Source organism: Fundulus heteroclitus, chromosome 10 (assembly GCF_011125445.2).
Source record: "Fundulus heteroclitus isolate FHET01 chromosome 10, MU-UCD_Fhet_4.1, whole genome shotgun sequence".
In the NCBI taxonomy this organism is placed as follows: Eukaryota; Metazoa; Chordata; class Actinopteri; order Cyprinodontiformes; family Fundulidae; genus Fundulus; species Fundulus heteroclitus.
In genome coordinates, this window is record NC_046370.1 from 9,387,607 (window position 1) to 9,409,085 (window position 21,479).

The 21,479-nt window shown below is 38.9% G+C and overlaps 1 protein-coding gene across 4 annotated transcripts in view; it reads right to left on the reverse strand.

Annotated features, from left to right (window-relative positions):
- The window catches only part of rnf157 (ring finger protein 157), a 33,584-nt gene that overhangs the window by 4,404 nt on the left and 7,701 nt on the right, over positions 1–21,479 (reverse strand). For 2 of the 4 annotated variants that reach the window (XM_012865401.3, XM_021317964.2), the window contains exons 3-18: positions 16,709–16,797; positions 15,961–16,110; positions 12,868–12,985; positions 12,706–12,772; positions 12,575–12,618; positions 12,382–12,429; positions 12,163–12,234; positions 11,862–12,021; positions 10,004–10,116; positions 9,685–9,920; positions 9,249–9,351; positions 6,446–6,554; positions 3,862–4,079; positions 3,700–3,759; positions 3,561–3,609; positions 414–524 (exon numbers count right to left, since the gene is read on the reverse strand). In XM_012865401.3, coding sequence (XP_012720855.2) covers positions 414–524; positions 3,561–3,609; positions 3,700–3,759; positions 3,862–4,079; positions 6,446–6,554; positions 9,249–9,351; positions 9,685–9,920; positions 10,004–10,116; positions 11,862–12,021; positions 12,163–12,234; positions 12,382–12,429; positions 12,575–12,618; positions 12,706–12,772; positions 12,868–12,985; positions 15,961–16,110; positions 16,709–16,797 — 1,747 coding nt within the window. The remainder of the gene's footprint in view (positions 1–413; positions 525–3,560; positions 3,610–3,699; positions 3,760–3,861; positions 4,080–6,445; positions 6,555–9,248; positions 9,352–9,684; positions 9,921–10,003; positions 10,117–11,861; positions 12,022–12,162; positions 12,235–12,381; positions 12,430–12,574; positions 12,619–12,705; positions 12,773–12,867; positions 12,986–15,960; positions 16,111–16,708; positions 16,798–21,479) is intronic. The other 2 variants (XM_012865402.3, XM_021317962.2) reach the window with 2 other exon arrangements.

Consider the following 21,479-nt stretch of genomic DNA (forward strand, 5'->3'; position numbering starts at 1 on the left):
GTTTTAGTCTCACACATACACAAATAAATTATTTTTATTATTTATTTATTTTTAAAGGACTGCATGCGGAAATCAGTCATCAGACATCCTACAAACGCACTCGCTGGCATACACACAGGGTTTTGGGTCAAAGGAAGAGGAAGGAAACAGTGCACAGCTAATCAGAATTGGAAAAATGAAGCATTGGAGTACCACAACACCAAAGGATAGGGATGAAGAGAGGAAGAAAGGCGCCAAATCTTCATGCTTTACTGCAAAGGCTTAAAAACCCTCTTAATTATTGCTGCCAACTCCTTTTTTTTTTTTAGGTTTATACTTTGTGCACCTCTCACTTTTATCTCATGCACCTCTCACTTTTCCTTTCCTCTATCCTCAAGCTCTCATTGGTCCATGTCCGACAGGTTGCCACTCACCGGCGAATCGGCTGTCAGAAGCCTGCTCATTATCCAACCCCAAAGAGGGCGTGTCACAGTGGGCGACACCCTGATTGTTATTGGCCAACTCTGGACACCTGCTCCGCCCACCTGCAAGCGAGGGCAAAGGTCAAACAAGAGCAGCCAGGCACAGCGTGAGAGGGGAGGAGGTGGGAGGGACGAGGGGGTGAGACAAGCAGGGAGGAGGAGAGAAGGAAGGAGGCCATGCTGAAGTGGAAAATGATTAAATACATCAACAGTCAGAAGAATATCTGTTGAAAAGAGAAACTGGGGATGAGTTACATCTCTAAAGGACGTTATATAACGATTTATGTAAACTAATTACTTAGGGTGGACTCAATTTAGACCAAATGTAGTCTAAATGTGACCCTCTGCTTCATAAACTACTTTTTAAATCCATAACTTTCCCCATCGCTGAGAAAATAAAGCATTTAAAGTCTAAAAATTGATCTCACAATGTATCAAAAGGCTGTTCGATTCAATTAGAACGGGAAAATGCATGAACATGATGCGAAATGTGCAGATGGTTTACAGAACACAGACAGAAAAACACATTTCTCACACTGAGCCAACAGATCAGGCTGCAAGTCTATTATGTTGAATCACAAGCTGGCTCTTTTCTGACCAAACATTCAAATTAACTTGAAAGTCTGAGGCCCAATTGTCTTACAGGTAACCATTTCTTTCTGGTGAAATTGTTTTAACATACAAGCTTGTAATGTGATTGCTAATCTTATTGTAATAGTAAGAATCATTGCTTTGAGAACTTTTTGAATTGTTAACTGAAATCATTTTGTGATATTAGTGCTGTTTTTTTGCTACAAAGATAAAAAAAAACTCAGAATATCTTTCAAGATGACTACTTTGATAGGTTTTCCAAATTATTTGGAGATGTGGAAGTAAGTCTGTTGAAGGACTTACAGCTTGATGAGCCAAGAAAACCAAAAATATAAGCACTACTTGGTAATGTGTGACAAATGTGTAATTTTAGCACAGAAACCAACGGGAAACATTTAGAATCTGTGTGGCGGTAGCAAACAGAGCCACACACGTGCTTCCAAACATACATCAGTCATACATCGTGTTACACTCGGTCAGGCTGCACAGGTGCGCTCAGCCTTGGAAGATCTTTAGGTCACACAAAAACATCCTTCACAGAGAAACTCATTCACATAAATCTTACTCACAGCTAACCTTGTTGTGTTTGCATTGAGCTGCAAGAGCCACTGACTCACATCCACGCTTTGCTCAGTGCTCCATCACATTTACTTTCATCATTCACAAACAGGCGCAAACTGCATTGAGGAGCCGTCCAGATAAGTATGGAAGTTTTATGAATAAACAGCAGGAAATAAAACACTCCCAACCACGCAAGTTTTATACATCTACAGTGAGTAGTACAGAGAGCAAGAATTACTGCATTTTAATAAATAAACGAATGAATATTTACTTAACATTCATAAACAATTAATTTTTTTAAGAAATTACTAAATACAAATAAACTAAATAGTATGTCCACAATTATATAAATGTATCAGTAATTTTTTTTTTTTAAATCTCTTTTTCAGCTTTTTTTTTCAGGGGTTACCACAGCAAGTAATTGTATTCCATCTAACCCCATCTACTGCATCTTCTAGTGATTAAAAAATAAATGGTTAAATGTGAAATTCTTTATATTATTTCAGAAATGATTACATTTTTATGCTTTGTCTACAAAAATTAAATATTAAAATGATTGTAACTGTTACTGTGGGTCAACATTTGATTGGTTAATATGTGCAGCAAGCCCTCCTTAGACCAACCATCTTGACTGGAGCAGTCTTAGCCCCGCCCACTGACTATGATGGATAAGTCTGATGGACACAAAAAATGTATATGCTGCCAGCAGGGTGGACAACTGTCCTGTGAAAAAAGGAACTGGACCATATTTAAAAATGAAGAAAATGTCTTATTGAATTCAGGTTTGAGTCAAATGTTTTAAAAAAAAATATCTCACACACAGAAGAAATAACAAAAAAGATGAATTGCGTCAGTGGGGTGGAAGTAGAGCTGGGTGATAAATCAATGTAATTGATTAATTCGAATTTACCATTTATTAAGATTAAATTGCTGGAAAATCTGGGTTTTATTTGCATGCAATGCTGAATATATGTTTAGGAAAATATATTGTCAAAGATATTGTAAAGAGGAAACTTTTTATCATAAGTCGAGGCACTTTAATTTATTCATTTACTTATTTTTTTTTAAAGTTAGTTTGAGTTTACACAAGTGAAGTGAGGGCTGTTCTTTGCTGATTGTGTAATACCACTAGCAGCAAACATTTAGTTATGCAATGGCAGGACTGGCATCTTGTTTTACAAGCATGTTTCACAGCTTGTATTTAGTTGTATTTCATCACGTCAACTCCCAGACGAAATTCTTGAAATAAAAGCAAGTTTTTCAAATAATTTCTATAATTTCTATTTGTGAAACCTAAAAAAGGGGGTGGGGCGGTAACTGATTAATTGGATTTTGTATAATAAAATCAGAGATTGTATCTTTTAAGCCATATTGCCCAGCATTAGGTGAAAGATGAAGCCTGGCCAAGAATTGTCCCTTATTTATTTTCCAAGGTGTTGGCAACCCTAGTTGTCAGAGTAATGCAAAACAGCACACTGGTGTGAAACCTGAACACAGAATGACTGAAGCTGCTTGTTTACCTCTGGTTATCAATAAGGAAGCCTAAAAGATCAATCTGCACCTTGTGAACTCTATTAGAATCCCTGTTTGATTTAAATATAATCTGAGATTTACGTGAAGGAAAAGGACTATCAAAGGGCTTCTTGTGATTAGATTTTATTTCTTACTGTGAAGTTGTATAGTTTAAGTTGAAGTGTATTGATGAAGTTGACCAAAACTGCATGCATTCAAAAATGAACATCACCATCTAGAGGACAGTGGGTGCCACAGCATGTGTCTATTTTTTTTTCTAAGCCACGCTTTTGAGGAATACAGAGGCAAGACAGCAATCCGGTTGTTAAATATTTAATGAAGAACAATATTAGCTGTCTTCATGGCAACAATAACGAATGTGGGGGGAGGTGTGCTGCTTTTGGTCGACAGGTGAGGGATTAGTCTCATAGTTACCTTTCCCGTTAGACGGAGAGGAGCAGTCCTCTTCTGTGACATCATTTCCCTGCAGCAAGCAGAAAGCAAAGCTCTGTAAAACCCGAAACCGAAAATGAGTTGAGGCGACACGCCTTGTGTGCGAGTCGGTTACAATAACCTCTGAATCCTGCTCTTCTACAGCCGAGTAATTGTGTCCCTTTGGCTCCCTAGAGAACTCCTGAAAACGGCATCCAAACAGGGGAGATCTTATGATTGTTTGAAATGAACAGGATCATCCTGTAGCCATTTTTATCCTCCGTTCCACCCTATACGCCCTCACCCCGTCCTGGTGGGATGCAGCTCGGCTCTCCGTGGGAGCGTCTCGGTCCTCCTCGCCGTCCACGTCTCCCACCTCTTCGGCCCCCGCGGGCTCTCCTTCGGCCCCGGCCAGGTAGGACCCCGACATGGAGGACATGGTGTCGGCGCTGATGTGAGAGTGCTGCGAGTGGGACGAGGCCATGGACATCACTGACTGGGCCAGGCTGCTGCTCACCGGGTCTGATGGACAGAGGGAGACACACGTCGTGATGGTTATGATTTTTTTTGTTGGATATCCAGTGGATGTTTCATTTAACCGGGACAAAAATGAGGAGCTGATCCTCCTTTCAGCAACAGACACAAAAAAAGTCTCTTGAAGAAATTAAGAAAGCCTTTAATTTCTCTGCTCCATCGCATGTTCAAAGCTCCGGATATTGTTTTAACACATAACACTTCTTTAAATTTCTCCAAACCAGTACGCTGTGTATCCCTTTCAACCCTCCTTAGCTGTGTTCCTTGGTCTTCATGATGCTGTTTGTTCAATAATGTTCTCAAGCAAACCTTTACAGCCTACGGACAACAACTGGATTTATACTCAGAATGAAATGACCGGTGGAGGCGGTTTACTAATTTGGTGACTTCTGAACAGAGGCAGATTGCCAGTAGAGGGCGCTCTCGTGCCACCCCTGTCAAAATTGCAGTGAAAAAGGTCGAGCAGTAAACATAAATTACAAAATAAAACGTAATTATTACATCTGTTCTGTTCTGTCATGGCATTTTATTTTTCACCATTCCCATTCCGTTTTGACTTTATTTTGGAGTTCTTTCCTGTGTAATTTAATTGTTCTAATTGTCAGAGACGCTACATGCATTAACGTGTATCTTTGTAACCTTTACGCTTTCCCTTGACTTCATGCTGGTCTCTAATTGGTTACCTGAAGTTTTTCTTCATGGCCCAGCTCTCTGTGTTTGTGTCCAAGTCAGCCTTTTTGTGTCATTCTTCATCGAATCAGATTATTTCATGAAAGCTGCAAACCAAAGTCACACCCCTGGCTGCTCAGATATGCAGCAGCAAATGTAATTTAAACATACAGACGCAAACAGAAGAGTCAGATACCAAAAAACAAAAAGATAGACGAGGATCCTGCAGCGAAAGAAAATTAATTTATCTATTTACAAAAATAGAAATTTCACCGGGACTTGGACCAGACTTATAAAACCATCCAGCAAGTGACCGCGGATGGATTTATGTTCAAGTAGAGCTAATTGTTGTGGTGATCTTCGACCTCTAGTGCCATGCCAGTCATAACATCTGCCACAGAACCAGATCTGAATCTTAAATACAGTCATGGGGAAAAATCTGGTGAACCACATGATTCAGCAGCCTGTAAAACTAGCTTTGGCAAACGACAGCTTAAACCAGTCCTTTTCCGTCTTCATCACGTCGTTATGGAGGAATTTTGAGCCACTGGGGTTTGCCTCTGGGCTGCAGCTCAGAGAACATATCAGCTTTTATTAGACATGCACTCACATACACTGTGTAATGTGTTTTCGGCAACGTTGCTCCAGGTCATTGAGGTCTGTGGCATTCGTTCACAGCTAATTATCTTAAAGTCCACAGCATTTAGTTAAGGTAAGCCCTGAATCCTTTCAGGACCTCAATTCTTCTCCTTTTTTTTTAGCAACTCTATCCCAGCGTTTCCGCTGTCTTTGGAATTGTTTTCTTGTTGAGGACCCAACTTCAGATCTTGGACAGACGGCTTCACATTAAACACTAGAATATGTTTGTACTCATGTTTGATTCAATTATTAAAGGTTTTGCGGCTGCAAAACTGGGCCAAACCATCAAATCTCCACAACCATGCTTGACAGTCAGCCTGAAGCATTGATAAGCTGTGGTTTTGGTTTTCTCTAAACATGACACTGTGCAATATGGACTAATATATCTCCTTTGATCTCATCTGTACAGTGGACTTTGTGCCAGATGTCATGATGCCATATTGTCTTTGGAGACAAAACTGATTTTTTGATAACGTGTTGGAATTTCGAGCTCTGAGAAGACTTGCAACTGTTCTACACGTTTTCCAAAACATAAGAATATTTTTCAGTGTAGAATGACCAACTTCGAATAGATTATGAAATGGCCCTTCCCAGATCGATGGGTAGCAACAATTGCTTCTTTGGGAAAATTGCCGATGTCTTTTCACCTCAGTATTGTGTTACCACAAATACCAGGGGTGCAAAATATTAAAACTTAAGCTTTTACAGGACCAGTCACACTTCCTGATGATCTGTTAAGGAAGTGCATTTGATTACAAGAGCCTGGTGGCAAGTTTTCCTCTTAAATCCTTTGCCATCACCAGTGATGTAGCCAGTCTTTCCCATTACTGAATTTGTCACATTTACAAAAATCTCTCTATAGCTTATTGGATAGAAAATAAATAAGCATGCCTTGTAAACAAAGACAGCTTTTTATATACCAACAAACAGCCTACACCATGTGGATTTTTGTGATGCACACAACTGGTTAGTGTTATAATTCACTGAAGATAATCGTTTCAAGTCTTTCTATTTGAAGATGCAACCTATGTTCTGTATCTGTGTACCTTCAGGGGAGGTGATGGTGGAGGACAGAGGGGTACCGGTGCAGGGTGACTGATCGATGGCTCCGGACGAGGACAGGGTCAAGTTCTCGCTGTCTGGAGTCACCCCGCTCTGGAAGACACGGCAGTGAGCTTATAGAGGTACATCTCAACAAATCAGAACATCGAGGAAAAGGAAAAAAAAATGTCTCACTCATTTTGGAAAGTGAAACTCATTTTAAATAGATTCGGTACACAGAGTGAGATATTTCGAGCCTTTATATCTTGAACTAATGATGATTATGGCATACAGGATGTCAGTGTATCAGAAAATGTGAATATTGCATACAATTGCTTAAAAGCATTATAAGCATAATATGGCCTACACAATCACAGGGAAGACTGCTGACTTAATAGATAGTCATTGATACCCTCCACAAGGACGGTCAGGCTCAAAAGGTCATTGGTGAATAAGCTAGTTGTTCACAGAGTGCTGTATCCAAGCATAGTCATAGAAAGTTGGGTAGAAGGAAAACGTATGGTAGGATAACTGCAGTCATGAAAGGATTGTCAGGCAAAATCCAATCAATTTGGGGGAGCTTTACAATGGCTTGACTGAGGCTGGAGTGAGGGCATCAGGAGCCACTACACACAGATGAATCCTACACATGGGCAACAAATGTCGCATTTTTTTTGTTAAGCCACTCCTGAACAAGAGATGACGTCACAATCGTCAGCAACTGGACTGTTGCTCAATGGTCCAAGTCCTCTCTTTAGATGCAAGTAAAGTTTACATTTCATTTGTAAATCAAGGTCCCAGAGTCTGAGGGAAGAGAAAAGAGGCAAAGAGCCCAGGTTGCTGTAAGTCCAGTGTAAGGTTTCCACAGTCAGTGATGGTTTGGGGTGCCATGTCATCTGCTGGTGTTGGTCCATGGCATTTTCTTAACTTTACAGTCAAATCAGCCATCTTTCAGGAAGTTCTTCTGCATACAAACTTAAGTGTGCTGCTTTCAGGTCTTGGTACTTGCCTACAGTGCCAAAAGATTATAAAAGCTGGCTGAATGACCATGGTGTTCCTGTGCTTGACTGGCCAGAAAACTGAACCTGAACCTCGTTTAGAATCTATGGAATATTGTGAAGAGGACGAAGGGAGACGCCGGATCAGGATGTCATCAAAGCAACCTGGGCTTCATGACTTTATAAGGTTGGAGAAGGTCCCTGTCCTGTGGAAGACCTATTGTGTGACTCTGGTTCCTAAAACGACACATTCTAGGGAACCGACCCATTTGAGACCAGTCGCCTTGACCTCCCACCTGATGAAGATTATGGAGAGGCTCCTCCTTACTCACCTCCGCACTGCGGTGAGCCCCACTTTAGCCCCCCCGCAGTTTGCTTACAGGCCTAATGTCAGAGTAGAGGATGCTACCATCTACCTGCTGCAGCGGGCGCTGAGAGCGACACGCTTTCTGACTTCTCCAGCACTTTCAACACCATCAGACTGGAGCTGCTAGATGGTAAGTTGGTAGATGTGTGAATGGATGGTCATCATCTATTACCTGACTGACCAGCCACAGTACATGCAGCTGCGTAGCTGTGAGTTGTAGGTGCTAGTGTGCAGCACTGGGACCCGTAATGTGCTGTTCTTTCACTATTTCCCTTCAGGCGAACACAGCAAACCTACAACATGGACAGCTGTCATCTTCAAACGTTCTCTGACGACTTAGTTATTGTGGGCTGTGTGTCTGAGGGGAAGGAATTAGAGTATCGGTCGGTCATTGTGAACTTCATGGACTGGTGTGAGCACAACTACATGTGCCTGAACACCAGCAAGATGAAGGCAATGGGGATCGATGTTAGGTGAAGGACACTACCTCACCTACCGGTTAACATTCAATCTCCTCTACTGGATTGTAGAGGAGCTTAGCAGCTTCTTTGGCGGCCGACTAAGGCTCCCTCTGCACAGGAAGGAGCTACCATAGGTCCACAATTCCCACTGCTGTTAAACTGTTCAATTCTACTTTATAACAACTTGTGCAATGTTTGCATACCTACAGCGATTACCATTCTAACCTAGCATAGTTAAATCATGTACATATGCATAGACATGTGTATGTCTGTGTGTGTGTGTATATATATATATATATATATATATATATATATATATATATATATATATATATATATATATATATATATATATATATATATATATATATATATATATATATATACACACACAGACACACATATATGTGTGTGTGTGTGTGTGTGTGTGTGTGTGTGTGTGTGCATATACATATTCATTTGTTTGTATTTGTTGATTTGTTTGATCTTATCTATATATCTCTACTTCTTTCTTAAACTTTATATCTCTTAACTATCTTATAAGAGCTGATGTAACGGATGAATGTCTCTATTGTGAGATCAGTAAAGTCTTATCTTGTACCTATTACACCTACATCAGCATAACCACAGGTTGACAGCCTCCATGCCACACTGCATTGATGCAGTAATTTGTGCAAAAACAGACCAAACTAAGTATTGAGTGCAAATAAATGAACATACTTTTTAGAAGCTTTACATTTCTGTTTAAAATATCCTTTTCTATTGCTCTTATGTAAGGTTCTAATTTTTTGAGACACTGAATTTTGGTTTTTCAATATCTGTAAATCATAATTTCCAAAATTACAAGAGGAAAAGGCTTGAAATATTTCACACTGTGTAATGAATCTTTGTAAAGTGCTAATATTTAAACACACAAAAACAAAAGTGCACACTCATGTTGCCCACACATAATGCATCTTTATGAAAACACACAGGCACACACCTCCTGCTGATCGACAGCCAGTTTGGGACGACATGCATCTGATTCACTGCAAGACTTCTCGTCCTCCTCTTCAGGAAGCACAGAGGAATTCTGGGAAAGGGACCTGAAATAAACAAAGATTCTCAATATTTCTTTTCATTACACAAAATACCTAAATTCATGCTTCAGATGTTCTTTTTTGTACTCTGCAGCATTTATTTTCCTGGATTTTAAGTTTCTTCATTTATTTAAGAAAGAATGGAAAGGGTGGAGTGGAGCTAGGATACAAGAAATGAAGAACACGAGGAAGAAAGGAAGGAAAGAAAGACAGGAAGAATGACACAAATGTGACGCTTAAAATTTTAACACAAGGCAACATTGACTGCATCCTCTTACAAATTTGATGTTATCGACCTGAATTAAGATCAGAAGCAGAACAAAACTGACTCAGACTCACTTTGAATTACTCTTTTTCAGTTTTAATCCCTGACTGGAGTTGGACTGGTCGAGAGGCGAGAAGGATCGGGCTGGCACCGGGTGGGGCTCACTGCTATACGGCGGCAGCACCCCGGAGACGTGGCTGGGACCGGAATGAAGGGGAGGAGGGTCCACTGAGGAGGTGTTCAGAGGCCCGTTCAGGGCCTCCAGCAGAGACACGGCCTCGTAACCAGGTGGGATGTGCTCTGACGCCTGCTGCAAGAAGGCAAGACCAGAAAAATAAGCTTAAAGTTTAAAGCATAAGGTAATTTTTTTTCCCTTTCTCAGCTGTGCCTCACCGAGTGTTCCTCCGAGTCCGATGTCTGGGAGGTGATGACTGGGTTAAAGCTGGTGGGCGACAGAGGACTAAGTTTCTTCCTCATTGCTCGAATTTGCAGCAAAGCTCTAAATGCTGACGGGAAAAACAGTAATACAACAATAATGTCGCAAAGCACACACACACACACACACGTCTCAAATGTAAAAGAACTGTGTTTTTAGCAGGTCAGTTCGAATAGCCTCATAGCACCACAGCGCTTTCTGATTAAATTCTGAAAAATGTTTCTCTTAAGTCTCTTTATTAGACATAAGTCCTTCGGACAAATAATGGAAATAAAAACTGAACTATTGGGCAAGTTGTAAACAAGTGCTGGAGCGCCTCGTTAAAACCAACCCGTGCAGTAAAAATGGGTAATGATCGCGTCGTTCTGAACGCTGAATTAAAAAAATTATCCAGGTCAGAGATAAAAAATTATTAATAGGATCTGAAGTTTAAAAAAGTTTTGGCCTCAGCAAAATGATGACCTAAATCTGAGCAGACATAGAAAACTCTACTTTTAGAGGCTGCTTTGCCTTAACGAACCTGGATGAATTAATTTGTACCTTAGCAGAACGTTGTAGGACTTGACTACATACTAAATAGACAATTTCACAATTGGATTCAAGTGTATTGAAGTGGCAGGACACCGGCCCCTTTAGGATCTTGTTAACTTTGCCATAGAACTTCACTGAGGGATCTGCACTTGGATTTAAAACTCACCAGATCCAAGTCTAAAAATTTCATTTTAAATAGGATCCCAACAGGAAAGTTTACACACACTAAAATAAATCAAGGGGAACTAGTTACTCTCAGATGTCACCTAATTATTATTTAATCTACAAACACAGCTGTTGTGTGAAGGCCACAGAGAACATTAGAGAAGATTCACGTCCCCCTAAACTGACGGAGAGAGCAATAGACAGAGAAACAGCCCAGGGGTCACTCTGGAGGAGCTGCAGAGATCCACAGTTTGCAACAAACAGGAGCCTAATTAGAACATCTTATATTTATCTCTGATACTCTGAGAAAAAAACTGGATGTAACTCAACAGCCCCTCATTTTCCACCATAATACCCTGGAGATTTTACTAGTCAATTGTTGTTTTCTTGATATAATGTCTAAAAAAACGGAACAATGATTTTTATCTTTAGATTCTGGATACTGCATATTAAGACAATTCTCCAAATATAACTATTTTTTTTATATATTTCATTCAGTAATAGATAAAATAAACACAACACATTGTAATGTAAACATAAAAGTGAATAAATGAATGAAAAGGAGTAGGAAGAATAAAAATCTGATACAATTTAGCTCTGCCCCCAAAAAATATTTGTTCAGTAAGACATAATAAATTCAATATGGGCCAATCAAACATAAACATTCCTCTTGGGAAAAATCAAAGAATATAATCTTTCATAATAATACTGTCCTCCACTAATTCACTATATTTCACTATATCTTGACAGCATAATATTTCTGATACCTTTCCTAAAAAAATAAAATTGATCTTCTCTCCTTGGCTTGTTTAAACAGATTATTAGACAGATTAATCCCCTTAACAGAAACACAACGTTCCATCAGTCTAGTTCTTACTGTCGTTATTTTTTTAATCTCCAATTCTCTAAAATTATAAATAAAATTTCTTTTAATCCATAGTATTTGCATATCTACTGGTAATACAGTATGTTATTATCTATTTTAAAATTCCAGATCTGTCTGGACTGCAGTACAAAGATCAACTTAAAGCAAGAAGCCGTGATTCAGAGTGACAGTGAGGATTAATTTTACTATTTGAAATCACTTTTGGACACAGCATTTAGCGAGGTAAAACTCACGCAGCCTGCAGATAGGACAGCAGTTGGCCTGGTAGCGCAACGTGTCTGCGCAGGCGTTGCAGAGACACAAGTGTCTGCACGGGAGGATGAGGGTGTCTCGCACGTCCGACAAGCACACTACGCACTCGGCGCTGTTGTCGCTGATCTCGTCGTCAGCCACCTGGAGAGGAAGGAAAAGAGAAACGATTCAAAGAGCCCACCTACCAAAGCAGACAGCTGTACGCCGATGCGTTTCATTTTTCTTTTCTTCCTGTCATTTCAGATAAAAGACGGCTTAAACTCTTCTGTTTTTTATTTCTACCTTTGATTCCTGACTGTTGTATTTGTTCTCGATCCCATAGATCTCCTGCAGCAGGTAGCTAACTCCGTCCACCTGGGAAAAGGAACACAAAGGCGAAAAAAGTCAGACAGTCTCAAGGGTCTGCCATTAATATCACACAGGATATTGCTTTTTTATTATTATTAAAAATGTAACAATAAGAGGAAGGAAGGGAGGAGGAAAGAAAACAGCTATATTCACCACTTGCTTCTGCTTCAGAGGTTTTACACAGTAACTCCCATCCATGTGCTGCAAAACAGATGACGTGCACATTATAGAGATTGTTGCGTTCATTTAAGAGTTTGCTGCGCTTACATAAAAAAGTAAAACAAAAAGCCTATTTTTAGCTCCGGGAGAATCACATTCCTGACTCGTTAAAACAACCCAGCTTTACCTTTTCAAATGTAGCCAGTAGGATGTGAGAGTGGCCCAAATGTTCTGCAAAGATAAAACACACCGGCTCACCTCAGCTTAAAATCCTGCAGCAGCACTTTCACGCGGTCCAGCCTTGATACGGCATCTTACCTTCCCCCTCGTCCACCACAGCCTGCACCACCATGGGGAAGATTTCCTTGTCCATATCAAACAGCAGCTGAGGAGAGAGACGCGGCGTTTGGTATTCTGCACAGGCCGCCTTCCCGCTCTAGCAGAATCACACGGGCCAGTTTTCAGCACTCGGCGGCTTACCTCGTCGTCCGCCCATTCGCTGAGGTTGACGGTGTGCGAGGGCAGACAGAACTGCTGGCAAACTCCTCTCTTAAAATGCACCGTCTCTGACTGCAGCGAGCTGTCCTGTGGCAGGTAACTGCAGGGATCAGAGAGAGAAGGAACCAAGGTCAGTAATCTCGACAGAAGATTACTGACCTGTCCTGCTTCTCGACAGAAGCAGGACAAACTGATCGCTTCTGAATTGAATTGAATTGATATCTTTCGAACATGCAGGAGAAAGTATATACAAATAAAACAAAAAAACAATAAAAACAATGTTTAAAAACATTGGTGAGAAACAACAAACAAGGTACCCTTCTTTCCTGAGATAATATACCTCTATTACATGTGCGAAAAGGAGTAAGAAGAAGTAACTTATGTACTCCTACCCCTTTAATTCTTTTATTTCTTCAATTTACAATATTTATAATATATATATATATATATATATATATATATATATATATATATATATATATATATATATATATATATATATATATATATATATATCTACCTACACATATACATACATAATTATATATACACATATACCCTCATACATGTATACAAATAACAAAACAAAAACACAAACAAAACTTTCTACCATGCCTATCTATACCTTCTGAAAATAATTTCTTTGTAAAATTTTTTGAAAAGGAATATGTTTGGGCATTGCTTTAGGTTCTCACTTAGTTTGTTCCATAATTTAACTCCGCAAATTGATAAACATAATCTTTTCCTTGTAGTTCTACATCTATTAGTCTTAAAATTTCCCCCTCCCCTTAAGTTGCATTTAAAGGATTTTACTTCTCGCGTATATGTCAAGAGGAGATTAGGAAACACCCGCCTACATTTGGACTAAAATCAAAGTCGGCTGTTTAAGCAAAATATGCAAACACCTACACTCAGAGCTAGAAATACCTTCTTAAGCAATGCAAGACTTGGTTGGCAGAACATGCACGAATACGAAAATCTAAAGCTGGCAACTGCCTCGGAGCCTTCTGTCGGTGCTAAACTAAAAGGATGTTTCACAATTTTTTTATGAGTATGTACTCCATTTGAACCTTTCTAGCTCGAACCAAAAATAAATGGACAGCTTCAGTCTAATTTGGATAATTCTATTCTAAACAAAGCTTACGATTATAGCTTTTATTATTAATTGTGAAAACAACCTATAAATGCTTTTGAGGCATAAGGATTACCTTAGAATTAGACAGTCATAAAAGCTTCAACATATAGATGAGTTAAACCTGGACTGGAGAATTGGAAACTGAACAGTCAGTTTTAAGTGTATTGTTTTGTGAGCTGGATGCATCATTTCCCTCCAAGAGAGAAACAAACAGAGACCTGTTTGTCTGTTGTGTTTTTCAGCTGAAATCATGAAGTCAAAGTTATTTAATAGGATGCTTGAAACATTACACCTTATTGTAGTTAGTTTTCAGAGGAAAAGCTGATGATTACCACAAGCTGGAATTTGTTTTTTAAACGATGTCAGTGAAACATTAAGCCTTGAGCCAGCAAACTATGATAAAGTGACTTCACAAATGTAGGGTGGATAGTTCTGCCAGAGAACTGCACTTTGTTCTTGAGTCATGTGTTTATAAGCAGAGCAATTCAGAACAAAATGACACATTTTCCCACTGATGTTAAGTCAGACTAAAACTTTCTTACTTTAGGTCAGCTATGATTATCAAACCTTTTTTCTATGTGATAAATAAAAGAAGAATGAGAGACATCATTTTTGTCTCTTTAAATTCATAAGTTGACACATCATGAGAATCGTTTTGCTCCTGAATGATTTGTGAAAACCTTAATGATGATGATGATGATGATGTCATGGCTTTGTTAGCTTCTGACGGGTTAATTCCTGTTCCAACACCTGATATAGGGGCACCAATCAAACAATTATACATGAAGAAACAGAATCTCCAGCCATCATGCTGCTTAGGAAAGAGACGGGTCATGTGTCCTGGAGAGTAACTTGTTTTTGTGTGACATGTGCATAACAACCACAGGACAAAGGGTATAGGTATAGTAGACGCTGGCCTAAACCTGGTAAGAGAGCGTCATTATCCGCAAAGCAACGATTCCTCCACCAACATGGGCTGAAAGGCCACTCAGTGAGGAAGAAGCCATTATTCCAAAAGTCACACAAAAAGCCGGATTACAGTTTGCAAATGAACATAGAGACAGCTAATTTAAATGTTTGAGTCCTCTGATCTCTCGGAGCTAAAATTCAAGTTCCGAGAGACCATATTGACCACTATTTTGAGAAAAAAACGTTAAGCTTGCAAACCAGAAACAATTATCCTAGCTGTGAAGAGCGGGACTGGTAGCATTAAGGGGTTGTGCTTCACAAAATACATAGCTTCATAAGGAAAGAACATTGAGAGGAAACTTTGAAGCAACATCTCAAGATTTCAGCCAGGAAGTAAAACCTGGACACCAATGGGTCTTCCAAATGAAAGATTATCCAATTCATGCCACTAAATTAGTTAACAAGTGGCTTGAAGACAACAAAGTCACTGTTTTGGACCGGCTCTGATCTCAGTCCCATAGAAGATTTTGGGCAGAGTTGAGAAAGGTGTGTCTGAGCAAGGCAGTCGGCAAGCCTGACTCAGTTTTACCAGTTCAGTTGGGAGGAATGGGCCAAATTTTGAGCAAACTATTATGTATTATGTATTATGTATGTAAACTAAAATGTAGGTAAACCTTACAATTTTAGAAAAGCTTTTAAAACTTAAAATAAAAAATATATTATTCCAGCAATCCTAACCAAATCAGGAAAAAAATTTAATCTGATTTATTGTCAGCAAGGGAAAAACAGTTAAAAAGGTTGTCTGTTTATACAGTTTATGTGAATATCTGGTTTAAATCGCAGCTGCTTTTTCTTTAGTTTTTCCTATTAGACTCATGCTGCAAATGCACCGAAACAGACTGCAGATTTTTAACTGTCATCTAAGGAAATAAAACTAATCATCTTGACTGTAACTCCACCCAGGAATGCAGGCCTGTTTTACTGCATTGTCCGCTATAATCAGCTCTACTAAAACACACGGGGGTACTTACACTGGCACTCCGTTGTGAAACTCCTCTATGGCCTGGTAGTAAATGGTGATGGCAACCTGCGTGTCTGCGTCAAAGGTGAACTCTACGTTGTAGCACGCCCTGTTCTTCCCAGCCACCTCGTCGCCTGGCAACTTTAGGTCCTCACTACACCTGGACAATGATGAAAAAAGTGTAAAAAATATAATAATAATAATAATAATAATAATAATAATAATAATAATAATAATGCAAATAAAAATGTGCGTTCATTGATGTCAAGAGCACTGTCAGTAAGAAGTGCTTACTTCAGCTCAAATCACACGAATACCAATAAAATGCATTCAAGTTTGTGATCGTTAGAAAAATGTTAAAAAGTTCAAATGGTGCGAATACTTTGCAAAGCACTGGAATTTCACTTGCAATATATAGTCATGTAAAAACATAACAAAACAATTCATTGGGATGCTGAACAACACTTCTTTTTTTAATTCCTTATATTTATCTTAGTGTGAATTCTCTTCATTATAAAGTTTCTGTTTTTAAGGAAGACAAACAGCTTGTGTTTACTTCTGACCTCTGAGTACGTGACAACAATGTCTGATCTACTGTTGAAAAAAATACATCTCACCATTACAAAAAACCCATGAATGATTCACCACAACTTCTAAAAATAGCCGTTTTAGGTTGTGACCGAAAAACAGCTTGGTTGACCAAACCCTGTACAAGTTGTCTAAATGACATGTTGTGTCTCTTAGAAAGACGTGTGTACCTTACGAGCCGCAGCGTGTCCTTTCGAATGTTTATAAGGCTTCGTAGCGTCTTTACTGGTTCCTGAGGCGGAGGAGCTGCATACGGGAACTGGACACGAGACAGAAAACAAATTTTAGATGTAAAATACATGTTATGGGACAGAGGAGGGTGAAGACTTTGTTTTCCCTTAAACCAACCCAGCATTCTTTGTGTTGACCGCAGCAAATTTAAGGTTGCACAATGACCTCGGCGGATCCCGATAACCTTAACGCAAAAAGGGCTTTGGGTTGTCAGCGTGGATCCAGCTGGTGCTGACAAGTGCTAAGCCTGGGCAAAGAAAATCTGCAAACACTGAGGCTTTTCAGGGACAGAGTTTTTTTTTTTTTCTACTTCGGTACACAACGGGACCAAAGTAAAGAAAAACATTCCAGGGTCAAACAGAGTCTCAGTACTTCAAGTTGCTAACAGGACTAAGTGGGTGAATGTAAAACACCTTTTCCAACAGGCTCAACTCAAAGGTGGTAATTTGTGACCGCCTTTGGTTTTAACTATTAACAAAAAAATACTATGATAAGGTGTTTGTGTAAATATTTAATAGTCTTGCTCTCATCCAGAATTTTTACCTTCTAGTTCATTAAAACACTGCAAAAGTTAGACATTTGCTTAGTCTTACTAGTTACAATCTTTACCAACAAGTGTCACTTTGTTCAACTAGTGGGGGCAGAGGTCCTACCAGTAAGCCAAAACAGGCCTTTTGAAGCCCTGGTAGACAACTACACCACATAAGGAAATGTCTAGGTCACACTAGTTAACTAGTAGGCCTGAAAACCTGCATCAGTTAACTAGTCAAATGTTTTATGCTCTCACATGTTCAATGGTGTATCTACTGGCAATTATTCAACTAATACGGTTAAAAGAGCTTGTTAGTTTACTAAAAGCTAACTTTGGTCTACATGCAAACCAGAAAACCCTAAAATATGTACTAATTACCTTGTTGACACTTTTTAGCTGCACTAGCAAGTTCCTACACAATAGTTTCTGTATCCTATACTTTTCCAGATTACTAGATGCCCTGGTGAGGCTGGCTGGCTACAGTACTCTGATTAGATATATGTCTCATGTGGACAATATGACAAGTCTAAAAATACATATTTATTGAGATTTAGAATTGAAAATTCCCAAATCGAAATCCGTACTTTTAGAAACTTTTAAAGAATGTGCAAGATCGCCAACTGGTGAACTGTTATGGCCAGAGAGCTTTAACTATTGTGGTTTTCATCCTCTGCTAAGTAACTAGTTGTATCTTTAGATTGCCCTAACCACAGTAGTGCACATATTTAAATGTCTCTAATTATGTCAGTTGGTCAATATGTTGGGGTTTTTAATGCCAAACAGTTAACCAATAGGACAAAAATGTCTACTAGTTGGGACTTTTATAGTAGTAGTAGGATTTATGCCCCTACTAGGGGGACAGAATGCACAAGGTGGGCAAAAAGTAATATTGTGTTCTTTAACTAGGGCAGCAAAAATACTGAATAAGCTAATTTCATACTACAGTAGCACCGAGTAGTCACAAAATATTAAGTAAAACCTATGGCCAACTACATCAAATATTAACTCAAATGGCTTGCCATAAAACTAACCTTTAAACTGGACTTGGGTCTCTGGTTTATTTCCAACTCTTTCACTGCGTGCCTGAAGCTAAAAGCTGCTGAATGAGCGTAAGAGGAGAGCTGGGGTGATGTGAGGATCTCAGGAAAAGAAACGTGCAGGATGTGGTTGGGATACCTCGACAGTACAACCCCTCATCTGAGCTCCTGTGTGTTTAAGGGTGTTTGTGTGGCTGTGAATAACACCAGATTCAGCACTATTACACATCTGGGCTCAGCAGGAGTCACGCCTGCAAACCACACAAACAAACACACACACACATGGAGCTGGAGCTGAAACGGGCCATTCACTGAAAGCTCACTAGCAACACTGTACGTCAAACAGCCCACTTACACAACCACCTACAGTTCAGTGAAAAGGTTTTTTTGGCCTTTTACAGATTCCTTCTGTTTTTCTGACAGATTTATGACAAAATGATTTAAAGAAATGTCGCATTCTACGTACATCATAAAACCTATTAATGGTGGGAAACATAAAAATAACTTTAATGGCAATAAAAAAAAGTTTGCAACATTTTGAACAAAAAAAAATATTATACTAAAAACAAGTTACCACAATTCAACTGGTTATTTTCTTGACGAGTAACAGGGTCTCATGACACAAGATCTCTGCTAGACTTATGCAGCTGTTTAACCGTTAGCTGCTGATAAAGAGCTAAAGTGGGCTTTAGCTTCAGATCTTCCTATTGGTGTTAATCTAAAGGGCTGTTTTAAAGTTTTTAAAGGACTTTAACTGTGGACCAGAATATGTAGACTGACTTATTTGTAAAAACACACAGAACGGATCATTTAAATGTTCTTTAGCCTTGCGAGTATCTTAGAGTTAAACAAACAAATAAATGATATATTATGATATTTGTTATATGATGATATCTTATGATGTGACATATAAAAAGGGAAACCTTAGCTTAATTATTCTCCGCTGAGTAGAGATTATTTTAAAAACTGTTATTTGTGAACACAAAATTACATCCTTAGATTTTTGAAGACAAAAAAATTACAAAAATCTTATTTTGTCTTCTTGTGAAACCAAAATTGTAGTATGGCTAGACAAAATATAGAAAAAAAGCATATCGGTAAAATAGAAATAATATTGATCGATATCGATAATTATCAAAAAATTCAAAACATATATTTTTAGTGCAGCCCTGGCCATTTTATGCTGTTGCTTAGCAACCTGTTTTTAGATACAGTACAGACAAACACTGTGACACAATGACTGTAGTATTAACCTACATGGCTAGAATGCATAAGGAAGGAAAACTGTTGTTCTATTGAACTTTTTATTTACCCTTTTTTTCCATCATTGACATACGTCTATCGATCGATATATATTTTTATTGAATTATCATCTTGCTCTAAATTGTATATCGTCTGGCCTTGTGAGATGGATCTGTGGTTTTGCTACTGTTAATTTTTTACATTGTGTTCACACAAAGAAAAACAATCACACACTCTTATTTAGTTAACCTTACACATTCACACAACCATCTTGATAGCCTACTTTATTTATTGGCAGATACCATCTTAAGTGAGGATTTCCACATCTCTTTTTATCCTGCAGTTACCGATTATGTAAAGCATTATGAGTGGCCCTACATGTTCCCGTGGTCAAAACAGTCCCTTAAATAGATAATTTTAATCTTTTGTAACAGCTTTTAGATCAGTCTTTATGTGATTCTCACTTGGATCTCATTTAATCATTTTCCAAACAGAACAGGGCAAGGCTATGGCCTTGCTGCCATCATTACTGCATGCGTTTGCTGTTATTTACCAGCTTAGTCTTGGCATATAAAGCCGAAAAATACCAGCGGTGGATGAGAAAATCCGTCCTGTGAGAACAATGAGTCCATTGAGAAATTAATGGGAATCTATTCGATCCTTATCTATAGTTATAATATTGAGGAGATGAACTTCTTTGTGCTGACAAGGACAATGAAAAACCTTGATTTTCAGCCATTCTGCTGGATTCTTTGACTGCTAGTGTGCTTGGGATCCTTTCACTCCTTGCATTAAATGGATTGAACCAAGCTTTAGTTGCTGGACTCAGATTCTTTGACTGTAAAACAGTATTGAACACAATAAAGAATCTCACTTGCTGTAGGAAGTCTGAAAATGACCCTTGACATTGAAATAGCCTGAACAATCACTTCTCTACATTTACTGTTACTCCCCCTTGAACAGTTCAATGGTTTATAAAAGTTCTCAAAGACCAAGTTTTTGTTTAATCGGCCAACAAGCAATTCCATTCATAGAAGCATAAAATACATTTTCATTTTTTGTCGTATAAGAATGACTTTCTGAGAAACCCTTAAATATAGCCCCAGCCATTGTCATGCTTGTGGCGCCAGTGTGGGGAAGCAGACAGAAAGCACAACTGCGGCTTGATCTAAATAAGCAAACCCCATTGTACAATGCTGATAAAGCATTAAAATACACATTATGCAAAAAATCCAATTGAAAAACAAACACTGAAGCTACAAACCGAATTTTCTGTCCACTGCAGGATTATACACCCTCTGAAAAATCAAGGAAAAACGGTTTGCTTCATTTTAGCCCCCGCATAGTCAGAAAAGGCAGAACCACTGAAAATGGTGTTGAGAGAGACAGAGGAAAGCATTTTTATCAGCTTCAGCTCTTCTGTGTCGAATTCTCTTTTTCCTCTGCAGGCACGAGCGCTTTGATTCTGCAGCTCTTTTTAATTTGACCTTCAGGCTCTTGATTGAGTTTGAACAAACTCTCCAGAGAATGTGTCGCTTGTCAGTCTCACTGCACATGGAGTCAGCAGATAACGATTTTCCAGTCTAATTAATTTAATGAGATGAAATAAATTTCAATCAGTGGTGGTTTGAAAGGCTGCTAATTGTCCTTACAGAAGTCAAAAAGTCAGCAACTCCCTTTGACACCACAACACGCACTAATCAATATGGGAATGAGTAAAAACAAAAGGAAATGAGATAAGGATGTCCTGTTTGCTGGTCACCTTTTGGACCTGCTGACAATCATGCATCATTATTTGTAACTACTTTTTTTCTGGCTGAACCACAGCATTTCTCTCAGAAATCTACGCTGCTGCGCCTTATGGTTGGGAATAATGTGCTGGTTTGTCAACGAACAATG